The sequence below is a fragment of the Leopardus geoffroyi genome, chromosome A1 (assembly GCF_018350155.1).
Source record: "Leopardus geoffroyi isolate Oge1 chromosome A1, O.geoffroyi_Oge1_pat1.0, whole genome shotgun sequence".
Classification (NCBI taxonomy): domain Eukaryota; kingdom Metazoa; phylum Chordata; class Mammalia; order Carnivora; family Felidae; genus Leopardus; species Leopardus geoffroyi.
The window spans coordinates 132,351,301-132,365,628 of record NC_059326.1 but is presented as its reverse complement, the minus strand read 5'-3'; the positions used below and the strand labels follow the sequence as shown (position 1 = coordinate 132,365,628).

Below are 14,328 nucleotides of genomic sequence, written 5' to 3'. Positions count from 1 at the left end.
TATATTTACAAAGGAAACCTGTAAGTGAAAATGAATGATGTAGTTAGCTCAGCAGAGATGACATTCTCTAAAAAAAATTGTTGAATGAAAGAAGCAAATTATAAAAGAATATCTACAGTGTGATTTCAGTTCTATAGACTTAAAAACCAGGTAAAATTAACATACATTGTTTAGAGATGCCATAAGGGATGTTTACCACAAAAGTCAGGGTAATGGTTCTTTCTTAAGGGAGGAAAAAGAAGATGATTATAAAGTTGAACGCAAGAGGCAAGCTTTTATTATTCTGAAAATGTTATGTTTCTTAAATTTAGTATTAGTAGGGGTTACATGGATGTTTCTTTATAATTATTCTTTAAAATGTAAATATTTTATTATCTTTTAAGTATGCATGATATCATATATCATATAATATGCATGTGAGACTAAAATTAAACTCACAAAACAAAACAACAAATAAGAAAATATCATTAGAAGGTATGACAAGGGAGTTAATCAGACTTGTTACGAATTTTACTTGTGTTGGATGCTCTGCCTTCTGTGAAACGCAAATAGTGTCAATAAGCCATTAAATTTTTATGTTTATTTCAAACCAAGCTGAGGTTTATCTTGTAGCAGTTTTTGTAAGAATGATTCATGAGACCTCTATTCCTTGAGTTTTTGTTCAAAACGATTTTGATACTCAGTTTGGCTGAGTCCAAGTCATTACTCTGTGGTGTGCTGGTGTTAAATGTCACCATGGTGAAATCTGAGGGTAATCTGATTGTTTTACCATTATAGGTAATTTGTTCTTTTGCCCCACTTGCCCAAAATATATCTTAATTTTGTAGTCCATTAAGTTAACTAGAGTGTGGCTGTGTGTGAAGTCATTCTGTGTCAGTTTTTCCTAGGACACCAGATTTTAGCGATTTTGGTTTAAAAAAAATTTTTTTAATGTTTATTTATTTTTGAGAGAGAGAGAGAGACAGAGTGCAAACAGGGGAGGAGCAGAGAGAAAGGAAGACACAGAATCCGAAGCAGACTCCAGTCTCTGAGCTGTCAGCACAGAGCCTGATGCGGGGCTGGAACTCACGAACAGTGATATCATGACCCGAGCCTAAGTCAGACGCTCAACTGACTGAGCCACCCAGGCAGCCCAGATTTTAGCCATTTTTATTTCTCAAAGTTTTCTTGAATTTTTTATAATCACTTTCTGTTTTATTATTTTGGCCCTTTTAGTGGAGACAACAGTGATATATATTGCATTTCTTTCCTTTATCTTTTAAACTGTCAGTTTTCATTTTTCTTGCTTTTCCAATCCTGTGATAAATCTTTTTGGCAGTTGCCTAATTTCATTTTTTGCTACCTCAGCATGGCCTTTTTCCTGTGATACTTTTATTTTGCACCCACCCCCATTTACTTCCTCTGATAGTTCGTGTTTTCATCCCCTGTCTTGCCATATCTCCTTTGATTGCTTGTATTTCTGCATTAAATTCTTGTTTTTATAAAATGATGGCTTCATTAAGTTGGTTTGAATTTATATGTGTACAGTTTTTATCTTTTCGGTACCAGTGTTTTTCTTCTGCTAAGTGTCCTTCATCTCCTATTCGTGTTTTTCTGTTCCAATTATTTATTTTCTAGATACACTTCTTGTTCCTTTTGAATCACGTGTTTGAATGAGTTTGATTTTCTGGAAGAACTATTTGTAGAAACTACAAATAGGGCCAGAGCTCTTTTCTTATCAGGAATTTATTAATGATATAGAGTAGTGCATGTGATTCAAGTTCTTTAACCCTGTATTCCTTTATAAAACTATTAGAATCTCTCTTTCACCCTTCCTTACCGACAGACTGCTTCCTACAAATATGGTTTGTGTGACTCCCATGTAAATAGGCCCAGCCTGGTCTTCTTCTGACAACTGGAGCAGGGTGTATATTCCAACAGTTTGCACTCCTACTTCAGTTGTTCTCAAGAAGGTATTTTTGGTTTTACCGCCCAGATTGTTGCACATAACTATGGAGAAATATGCTTTGCTTGTTTATACTCAGGCCTTCAATTATTGTTGTCTTCTCTCTGTGTCTTGCTGCATTCATCTTTGCTTTTTCTGAATTCAGTCATCCTTTCACACACACGGTTTATAGTTTTAGAGGTTTTTTACATTTCATTAAATGCAAAATTTTTATTTTTCTTGTTTTTTTTTTTTTTTTACTGCTTAACAATATAGAAATAATTGTGTCCTTTCAGCTTTTGAGATAGGAACAGAAACAGTAAGACATGAGAAAGGAAATTTCTGGTGTTTTTCTTGTATCCACTAGGAGATTCAGTTGGAAATCTTCAACATATAATTTATTTCCTAGGATGGAAACAAAACAAAAAGCCTACTTTGTTTTAATAGATATTATTGAGAATTTGGGCTTTAGTTTTTTAAAAGATTAATACTAATATGAAGTATTTTGCTTTCAGAATTACTTAGCTTTTCATAATTGAGTATGTTATCCTAATCAACTACAATCTACTCTCTCATTGGATTTGAGATTTAATTTTACCCTACTTATAATTAATTATAAGTTAGCCCATAGTTGTCATATGGATGCTGACAAAAGACATGAAATTCCTGGATCAGAGACAAAGGATTTTATTCCTTACAGCAAAGTAAATAGCATTAAGCATCAGCGTATTTATTTAATTTCTATTGGCCCCTGATCCCACAGAGGCAACACATATGGCTTAGATGAATGCTTCATACACAGTGGGTTTGCATCAAAACTGAAAAAAAAAATTGAGCTTGGGGAATCAACCACTTTTATAGCAAGTAGTAAATTAACCTGTTTTTTTATCCAGGGGTTGGGGGGGGTTACCTCATTTGTCAAAGTTATCCTGTGAAATGTTCTGGTTAAAGCATAAGCCTTGCAGACTTGGAATACCCAGTAAAATGTGGGGAATCAGAAGAGGCCCAAGGAGACTGTCTCTCCCAATCTCTCTCTCTCTCTCTTTCTCTGTCTGCCTCTGTCTGTCAATCTCTGTTCATAAAACACTCCTCAAATGAGAATCCCTACCTCTATGTGATCTGAAATATTTTATTAAACACATAAAATCAACCAGGAACAGTTACCACTGTTAACTCATCCGAGTGGACCCCATGTTCACCAAACTCTCTTTTGTTCTTATTCTTTTTTTTTTTTAATTATTATTTTTGAACTCAAGAGCAGAGAGTTGAGTTTGTTTTACATTTATTGATCTATCTATCATCTATCTTCTGTCTATCTATCTATCTATCTATGTATCTATCTATCCATCCATCCATCTTTTATCTTTGTATCCTCAGTTCTTAGCACAATATCATTATCATACCCACCAAGGACCCTTCTTGGTTAATATATGTAAATATGTATTTGTTTCTATAATCCTGTTTCCCATTCCAGTTTCTTTTCTTCCATAGGTAACTACTCTAATAAATTTTATGTGTATATTTGAATTCATATGTATCCTTGTAAAATGTCACATGTTTTATATGTGTATGTGTTTATTTTTTAGCCTTTTAACTTTTGAAATAATTTCAAGCTTACAGAAAAATTAATATAATGGAAAGATTTCCCATATGCCCTTCACTCAGATTCAAGTATAATTAATATCTTATTTATTTTATTTATTTATTTATTTATTTTAATATAATTTATTGTCAAATTGGCTTATGTACAACACCCAATGTTTATTCCAACGAGTGCCCTCCTCAATGCCTATCACCCACTTTCCCCACTCCCCCACCTCCCATCTACCTTCAGTTTGTTCTCTGTGTTTAAGAGCCTCCCCCACTCTCTGTAACTAATTTTTTCCCCTTCCCTTCCCACATGGCCTTTTGTTAAGTTTCTCAAGATCCACATATGAGTGAAAACATATGATATCTTTCTCTGATTGACTTATTTCACTTAGCATAATACCCTCCAGTTGCATCCACGTTTCTGCAAATGGCCAGATTTCATTCTTTCTCATTGCCAAGTAGTATTCCATTGTATGTATAAACCACATCTTCTTTATCCATTCATCAGTTGATGGACATTTAGGTTCTTTCCATAATTTGGCTACCGTTGAAAGTGCTGCTATAAACATTGGGGTACAAGTGCCCCTATGCATCAGCACACCTGTATGCCTTGGGTAAATTCCTAGCAGTGCTATTACTGGGTTGTAGGGTGGTTCTATTTTTAATTTTTTGAGGAACCTCCGCACTATTTTCCAAAGCGGCTGCACCAGTTTGCATTCCCACCAACAGTGCAAGAGAGTTCCCATTTCTCCACATTCTCACCAGCATCTATAGTTTCCTGATTTGTTCATTTTAGCCATTCTGACCAGTGTGAGATGGTATCTCAGTGTGGCTTTGATTTGTATTTCCCTGATGAGGAGTGATGTGTGTCTGTTGGCCATCTGGATGTCTTCTTTGGAAGTGTGTCTATTCAGCAACATTTACTTTAAATCTTTCTTTCTGTATATGTACGTGTATTTTTTTTCTGAGGTGTTTGGCAGTAAGTTGTAGACATGCGCCTTTTCCCTTAATATTTCAGTTTGTTTCCTGAGAAGAAAAGATAATCTCTTATATACCACAGTATAATTACCAAACTAGAAATTTTAACATTGATATACTACTATTATTGAATATGCAGTCTGTATTCATATTTCATCAATTGTCCCAGCAATGTGTTTTATAACTCTTTCTCCCATCCAATCCAGTTTCTATTGCATTTAGTTATATTTCTTTAGTCTTTAATTTGGAACAATTCCTTGGCCTTTTGTTGTTATTTGAGAGTGTGTATGTAATTTTTGCTTATATATATGATATAATGCTATCAATCTTTTTCTTAATTTTTTCAGTTTTTAAGATCCACCCATATTTATGTGTAGACATCTATCTTGTTTGCTGCTTCCAATTTCTGCTCAGTATCCCATAATATGCATCAGCCAACGTTTACTTATCCATTCCCTAGTGACAGACACCTAGATTATCTTCAACAACTTGCTGTCATAAATAATTCTGTTATGAACATCTTCCTACATGTTCCCTTTGGGAGTATTCCTGTGATATATAGCCAAGATTAGAATTGTTGGGTCATAATATATCTGCCTATTTAATTTGACAAAGTACTGATGAATTGCTCTCTAGAACAGCCGCCCTGACCATATGCTTTGTTCTAGATAACATTCTAATTTTTGCTATTATGGTGGTTTTAAAGTGGACTCTTGTTTATTCTTTCTGATCACTAATGAGTTTCACTTCTTTTACCAACTCTTCACTGTGATAGACTTTCCTCAGGAGGGAAACTATCTTTACATACGTGTGTGTGTGTGTGTGTGTGTGTGTGTGTGCAGGCACGCTCGTGCGTTATACTCTAGCACAATCAGCCTCTTAGAGGGATCTTTTGAAGTTGATGTCATGAACAGCAGTTGTAAACCCCTATTTTACTTGACATTCTCTTAGACAATTAAACCTAAGTCCTTAAGACAACTATCTGCATCTGACAACTAAAGATTGTTAGTAGAAATAGAACTTGTAAGGTTTCCTCCTTCATGTACTAGAATTCATGAGCTGTTTTTTATTAAGTTTATTTATTTTGAGACAGAGCGTGTGTGAGTAGGGGAGTGGCAGAGATGGAGGGAGAGAGTAGTCCAAGCAGTCTCTGCAGAGCCCAGTGCAGGGCTTGAACTCACAAGCTGTGAGATCATAACCTGAGTGGAAACCAAGAGTCAGATGCCCAACTGACAGAGCCACCCAAGTACCCCTGAATTCATGAGCTTTAAAAAAAATTTTTATTTGAGTATGGTTGGCATACAATGTTACATTAGTTTCAGGTATACAACATAGTATTTTAACAAGTTTGTATGTTATACTGTGCTTGTCACAAGCATAGCTACCCTCTGATACCATACAATGCTATTACAATATGACTGTATAACCCTAAGCTGTGCCTTTCGTTCCTCTGATTTATTCATTCCATAACATGAAGCCTGTATTTCCCACTCTTTCTTCACTCATTTTGCCCATATCCCTAGCCTCCTCCCATCTGACAACTATAATTTTGTTCTCTTTATTTATAGGTCTGATTCTGCTTTTTTTTTGTCTGTTCTTTTGTTTTGTTTTGTTTTTTAGATTCCACACTTGAGTGAAATCAGATTGGTTTTGTCTTTCTCAAGTCTGACTTACTTCACTTAGCATAATACCCTCTAGTTCCATCCATGTTGTCACAAATGGCACAATCTCAAACTTTATTAGAAAATGATAGAATTTCTGGAATACTGTAAATACTAGCATGCAAAAAATAAAATGTTATATACCTCTTTGAAATGTATCAATTGAATCTAAATGCCATTACATTTTGCTAACTTTCATTATGCATTTAAAAACTATGAACAGGGGAATCTGGGTGGCTCAGTCGGACTTCGGCTCAGGTCATGATCTCACAGATTGTGAGTTGGAGCCCCACGTCAGGCTCTGTGCTGACAGCTCAGAGTCTGGAGCCTGCTTCAGATTCTGTGTCTCCCTCTCTTTCTGCCCTTCCCCCTCTTGCACTCTGTCTCTCTAAAAAAATAAACATAAAAAATTTTTTTTAGTGAAAACAATGTGAACATGGTCTTTTTCATAGTCAAAATTTACATCATTTTTTCCACTCCTTTAACTCAATATATATGCTTCATCTTTCCCAACCAGAATATTATCCTGATGTATATTTTAATATTTCTTAATATACCTTAAAATATATTTTCATACTTAAATGTGTTTTAATTATATCAAATATCTTTATCACAAAATGCATATAAATTGCAATTACATTTTAAAAATTTCCTGTGATAATGAAGGAAATTTTTTTTCTGGATTATAGATTCATTACATTACAATCATTATCAGTCAATCATTGATCAGAAACACATATACATGTTACACATTTTAATACATAATTAAATCTAAAGTAAAGTTTTATAGAAAAATATTCCTTTAATTATTTATATTTTTTTCAGTTACTGCATTTGTCTCTCTATTGCTAGAATGAGGCAGAATTTCAACATCAATTCAACTCTGATTTTTTTTTACAGAGGTGAATGCTGACAAAATTTGTTCACATAAATAGGTGAAAGGAATTTATTATAGAAATATCATTCACTTCTTTGAACTCCTTTTGTATTATTTGTCAGAACATAACCATTGGTGATCTAGCATCAAAAAGATTTTTTAATAACCCATCAACTGTTAATTTGATTATATCCTCTCGTAAACCTGATGAAAATAAGTAACTACGTGATATGTTATTCATTTATTAAAGTCATTCTTTTTCTCAACACTAACACCAAATAATTCTGATTATCTCTTTTCTTGACACATTTTTATACCCCAAGGCAATGAACTATTGTAAAATTATGGATAGGTGAAGGATAAGTTTTTCTTTTATAAGGTGGGAGAAATAAGATCTTAAAAGGAGAAGCTTGACTTTTTTTTTTTTTTTTAGAAAAGAGTACATAAGGAAATTGAAGATCTCCAAAATTATTTTCTTACAGCCATCTGTGTCTGCCTACACCTATCTTAACATGTCTCAGGAATATGTATAAGTCTGTTGCTAAAAGGAAATAATTTTTTTTAAGCTATCATCTTTTTAAAAGAATCATAGTAGTATTCACATGGTAACATCAATCTTTGAGAGAAGTATAAATTTTAAGTTTATTGAATTAAAAATTTACATTAAGGAGCTTATTATGTAACTCTGCAGCTGATTGTTTTGACAGAATAATATCTAATTCAATAAACTGTAAACTCTGCCATCATTTTCTTAGAAGACCATTCACAGAGAATGATTCCAGTGTGTTGATGTCAAATAAGAAGACTAAATACTGGTGTTCATGGAAGGTTATTTGGTGTTTTAATTTAGGGCTCTGGATATACAATCTCATATGTTTCTCTTCCTTTGCTTTTGTTAGTTCCTCCACATGAATTCCTAGTTTCTTCTCCTTTCCCCACATATTTTATGTCTTTATTATAGCTCTTTTATGTTGTATTTATGAAGACCAATCCACTCAGCTTCTTAAACATGTCTCACATCTAATCCCACCTGTCTATCTTAGTGCCCTAGTTCAGACCTACATCAGTTCTCTGCCTCATTCTCTTCCCACTGCTTTTTGTTCCATCTGTTTTCCCTGCCTCCATTGTCTTCTCACTCCAATGTCTGGACCATAGAGTTACTGTAATGACCTGTCCAAAATACAAATCAATTCCATATTCTCCTACTCTGAAATATTCACTTGCTCTTACTCACAAACCTTCAGCATCTCTACATGCCAAAAGTATTAATATTTACTTTCATTTATTGTATTCTCTATTCTCAAGTACCTTTCAAATTTTTTCTCCAGCAGCTGTCATCAATATGTTTTATACTCTTGTCACACAAATTACTTATTTCCTTTTATACATATCCTGGTACATTTATTAGGATGTCACAATAGACACATAACTTTATGTTTTCAGTAATCTTCAACATAAACCTTTGACCACCTGTGAAAAAAGACTAAAATTTATTCATATGCAGTGGACATATCCTTTATAGGAAAATTTATGATTTATCATTGAGATATGTTTTTATATCACATTGATGATAGCACTAAACATGGGTATAGGACCCAGGGTAGGGGAATGACAAAGACACGCTTTGAATAATGAAAGGAAACCAAGGTAAAGAAAATCTCTCTAGCCATTATCCTTAAATGTATCAAGATTTTTCAAAAGGTGTTTTGAAAACACATATACAAACATAAATTACATATGTATTTAATTCTCCTTTATATTACTAAGAAAAAAAGATTTTTGGATTTGGCCTTTACCCTAGAACTCAATGGATTATAACCATCTTTTTCTAATTCCCTTTTAGATTCAGCATAGGGAGGAAACATAAACTCTAGGATGTTAAAAGGCAGTTTCTACTAACATTTACTAACTGTATGATCTTTAATAGATCATTTAATTTTACTAAACTTCAGTTTTTCATACCTATAAAGTGAGAATTAATATACATCCCCTATCTATTCAGGGAAAGATTGTATCATATGAGCTACCATTTGAAAGTATATGATCAAATAAAGAGATATAAAAATAAATTGTATCATAGAAATATTCTGTGGTCTCCTTAAATTTAATCTTGTATTTCCTTAGAGGATCTTGATAGAAAGTGTATGTTGGTAAGGCTAATGAAAGATCAAATAAGGAAATAAAGGATACATTGGGGGTTCGTTTATTTATTTATTTTATTTCTTTCTTTCATGTTTCTTATGTTTTTTCCTTGCTAACACAGTTTTGGTATGAACCATGATGGAATTGGAAATTCTTGTGGGACGAAAGGTCATGAAGCAGCAAAACTTATGGCAGCTCACATTACTGCGAATACCAATCCTTTTTCCTGGTCTGCCTGCAGTCGAGACTATATCACCAGCTTTCTAGAGTAAGTAATCTCTAGAGAGTGATGATGAATTGCTCCAGAAGTAAGCCCTTGGTAGAAGCCTAATATGTAGTGCTTAAAACTGCATAATGAGTAACTTTTATAGGGTGATATTTCAGGCTGTTCCCAAAATACTTTAATATATCGCTGTGGCAAATTTTTTCCTTCATACTCAAAAAAGAACTTGGTAGATTAGAGAAACTGGAACAAGGATATAAACGGGGTTGATGATGTGAGTGTCAGAAATGTTCAATCAATGGGAAACAATGTCAGAAAGAATTTAAATTTACACAGTTTAATAGAACGTAGGCCAAACTTTAATTCAGTGATGATATATTTCATTTTGTTGTTGAAAAAACTGAGTTTTTTAGGAATGAATGCTAAAGTATCTAATAGTAACAAACAACAACAACAAAAAACCAAACACCCAAGAAATGAAAATGAGAAAATGAAAATTTAATTTGAAATTTATTAAGTGACTCATCTTTTCCACAGTTTGAGAACTTCTTTCCTAATCTTTTAATGTATATTCCAAGTTTGTGGTTACTTGAATGTGAGATATGTAAATTAGCTCAGGTATAACTGTGTTTATGAAAGCAGATATTCTTTCACATCTCGCCTGTATAGGACTTCAGGACTGGACTTTGGAAACTCATGTAAGACTTAGGTCTCACTTTCTAACTGTGCAACCATTAGCATGTTACTTTACCTTTCCTAATCTTCAGTGACCTCACTTGTTAAATGAGTTACATAATAATACATGCATCATCAGGTTGTTATATATATAGCTATATACAATGTCATAATGTGTATGAAGTACAATAGACATTCATTAAGTGGTAAATATTATTTTAAATAATATTGAGGCTTTAAGCATTATTGCTCTATCATTATCTTCAACCGTTTTGTGCCATTTTTTTCTTGGGTGGGAGAGATTAAATACTCTGTGAAAAAGTGACTCATAGATAAAGCACTTGTGAACAACAGAAATTCTTTTTAAAAATTGTCTTTGTTCAAAGTTCACATTTACATGACTTACTTTGAAGATTCAGAAGAGCTATGTAAGGTAATATTATTCATTATAATCACATTCTGAAAACTTAAAGTTACAAATTTTTAAGCCCCAAACAAGAGATTTTAAATTACCTATCACAGTGCTTTCAACAATCAGAGATCAAAAGGTAAATGTTTAAACTGAGCCTTTTTGAATTAATTAATATAATAATGAAATAGAAGGAATTGGAAATTCATATCAGAATGTAATTCCTCTGAATAATTATGCTATAACCTAAATATCTTTAATTTTAGTAATAAGTAATTATGACACTGCTTGCTTAGTGCCAAAACTGGATTGAATGCTATAAAGATAGACCACAGAGAATTTGTTGCACATCTTTGGGCAGTTTTTAACACAAAGCAGTAGCATTATCATTTTCCAAGATGTTTTTAATGAGATCATATTACCTAAATTTTAAACATTGTTGAAGATCTGCTCTCCCCAGAAATCAAGCCAGATCTGGAATTTCTCCTTTGACTTGGCTCATGTTTTTATAATGGAATCTTAGTGTCTATCACCAGAAAGACAAACTGTATAACATGCTCAATATTCCCGTGAATTTTTGAAGGCTTGTCTCCTCTTTTTTTTTTTTTTTTTTTTTCAAGTACTGTTTTCTTTCTCCCCTATCCTGTTTATTTTGCACAGTTTATTTGCTAGGACCATCTCTGTATACCTAATATAAGCACCAGTTTTGATCTCTTGCCAGACCCTGCGTAGTCAAAACTGTATTAAGACTGTTAAAAAACAATCCCCAAAAGGGAATCCCTAAATTACTAATAAAATACTGTTAAGAAATCACCAATGGTTTGGTGAGAGATGTAAAATTATTACTAGGTACAGGAAAGTGTTCCATTGAATTAATTAAAAGAATTAATCCAAAAAGCATTATTTAAGCCTTATTGCCTCTTTGCATTTTGTATGTAAGCATGATTAGTGTTGACAGTGTTCTAAAGGGCTTATTTATCCTGTATTTTATGAAAATATTTCTGTTGTGCATCCTCATGGGAATGCTCACAAAGTTAAAGCCATCAGTAAAAGATATGAAAGACAATGTGTAGAGACTTGGGGAAAGTTGGCTTTTTTTTTCCTCTTTAATAATAAACTAAACAACTCTGATTATAATCTGACCAAGCAATAAAGGTTTTTTAAACACAGGGCCCTTTAAAAAGGTCAGTTCACTGGAGCACAAAGACATAATAGTAACTTTCTTGAATTTCTTTGTTCCTTTTTATTAATGCAGTTGGCTTAATTGCTTTAACAGCTATGTGTGATATTTTTAAAAATCCAGTGATATTTTGATCAGGGATTGAGGTTACATTTATGTTTTATAGTTGGCTCAAAAAGACTCATAACATTTTATTTTAGTTTCTCTTCTCAAGAAAAAGAAATCTTGAAAGATGAATTGTTTAGGAACTGCAGCCCAGCCAACAAAATGCATACCTTTCTTTACTTAGTGACTGTATAGGCCCAAGATGATGGTGGATTTTAACAATGAGCTTTCTATGATTTATAGACATTCACTATTCACTATGTTCAACTGAAAACAATTCCATGGCCTTTAAATGCCAGTAAAGTAAATTCTCTCGTGTCTTTCTGAAACACTAGGTGCTATTGATCAATCAGGAGATGGTGTTTACCAACTCCCAATATTTTTTTTCAGATTTCTTAAACTCGGTGATTCAATAAGTGGTTCATGAATCGCCCAGAAGCCGTCCTGATTAAATAATAAAGAACCCATTTCCGTTAAAATGGACGTGTTATGCCAGCTTCTGATGTTTTCGACGACGGCTTTGCAGGTAGTGTCCTTCCTATCTGCCTGCGGGACTTATTGACTTATTTATTTAGAAAATAGAGAAAGATGAACCTGGTATCATGGCTCACACTCATTGATGACTATGGGCTAATTTACCAGGCAGTGGAAGACAGCCAGAAGTAGTTTAGGCCAGTTTTTCATACAATTTCCACCACTTAGCGGTAGTACAGAGTAATTTCATATAGTTTTCAAAAATTCCAGAGCCTCTGTGAATCAACTATTGCTCTATTTAAATTAAAGTCTGTTAAATTGTTTGAACTGTCAGAGATCCATAGCAAAATTTCCTACAGTTCCAAATTAAATACAGACTAGCCGTTTTCACAGAAAGGATGGAAGCTGAATAAAGAAAGGCAATATGATTGTTGAAGGTGAACTAGAAAGAAGGATCTACAAGTAAAGTGATATAAGATGAACAGGATGACCAAGACACTCACATTGTCTTGTAGCAATTACCTTTGAAGATCAGTATCAATAATCTTTAAATGGAAACCAATTTCATAGATTGGACCCTCTTTTTATATGGAGCCCAAGAAACAGAAAAACAAGTTTCTCTTCCTTATGTTAATCAGGCACATTTTGGGGACTTCACTCTAACCCCTAAATATCTTTGATAAATCACAGTTACATATCGAGAAAAGAGGATAACTGAGTAAATCATTATCATTACAGTGTTTGTATGTTGGAAGCCTCAAATTCAGTTATATTCAAGCGTCACAGTCATATAGAGGGCAAGAGAGAAAGGTCTAACTTATTTTAGAAGGTAGTTATTATTAATTTTGTGGATATTGATAAAGCAGTTTACAATAACATAGTAGATAAGACACTTGACTTACCACAGATAATGCAATTGATTCATTTAATTTAGGTGTATGAGCACAATTTTGTGTTACAAATAGGAGTTGACATTAAATGTTAACTTTTTGTTGTTGTTGTTACAAGACTGTTAAGATATGTATAGGGTATATAGAATGATTTATTTTTTAGATTGACCCACTGTGTGGCTGAAGGTCTGTACTTTATAGTATAATTGTTTAAGTAAAAAATAAATCTAAAATTGCAATTAAGAGAATGTGCTCATGTGTTCTGGAAACAAAGCCAAGGGTGCATATTTTACATAGGGATCTGTAAATATTAACTGAAGATTCAACTCTGGCTCATGTTCCCATTTCAAGACTAATTTTTGAGCTATGTAAATAAGACTTCTCTAAATTAGAAGTAGAATACATAAAATATGATTTTGCTATCATGCTGCAAGGATTTCTGGAAATGTAAATATATTTTGATTTACTAAGAATTTCATAATCTGGGAAAAAGCGTGTTCTCAAACATGCATTTTTTCTACTAAGAATTTCATAATCTGGGAAAAAGCATGTTCTCAAACATATTTCTTCTGTTTTGTCTTAGGTGCATAAACAAAAGTAGAGTTTATTATTATCTATAATGCTGTAGATATTAACTAAGATTAGGCTTTGTAATGAAATAGATGCTGATAGGAAAATAATCATAGTTCTACTTTTTATGTATATTGTTTTGCTCAGGACAAGTGTTATATCTGCTTAATAATAATAAGTTGTAATAGTATCTCATAGATGGAAAGTAACAGTGCTCATTTCATTTATTAATGAGTGAAGTTTATGTTTTCTGAGTGGATAATTTGCATATGACCAAAGCACAAACCATCTATACTTAAAAGTGCCATTCTTATTTTGATAAAAGTAGCCTAAATAACACTAGATTTAGAATAAGAATTATAGGGTTATATCAGTTAGCTAGAACCCTAGATTTAATACAATATTCATAATTTCCATTTTATTAAATGGAGATAATTACAAAATATAAGAAGATAACTCATCTAATATTTTTGAGAAAGGAAAAACGTTTGTACCAGGAGAACTGTACAAAGATGTTCTTTATCAGCAGAATTTGCAATTTTCAGAAATTAGGAATAATGCAAATGTTTGTTAATAGAAGAATGGATAGTTGTTACATAATCTTAAATGGAATATTAAAGAACAGTATTA

The 14,328-nt window shown here is 32.9% G+C and overlaps 1 protein-coding gene across 10 annotated transcripts in view; it reads left to right on the top strand.

Annotated features, from left to right (window-relative positions):
• The window catches only part of ADAMTS6 (ADAM metallopeptidase with thrombospondin type 1 motif 6), a 321,406-nt gene that overhangs the window by 159,724 nt on the left and 147,354 nt on the right, over positions 1–14,328 (top strand). For all 10 annotated transcript variants that reach the window (XR_006716243.1, XM_045494590.1, XM_045494585.1 and 7 more), the window contains one exon: positions 9,294–9,440. Coding sequence is in view for 9 of the 10 variants with exons in the window: in XM_045494590.1 (XP_045350546.1) it covers positions 9,294–9,440 (147 nt within the window). In the remaining variant the exon portion in view is untranslated. The remainder of the gene's footprint in view (positions 1–9,293; positions 9,441–14,328) is intronic.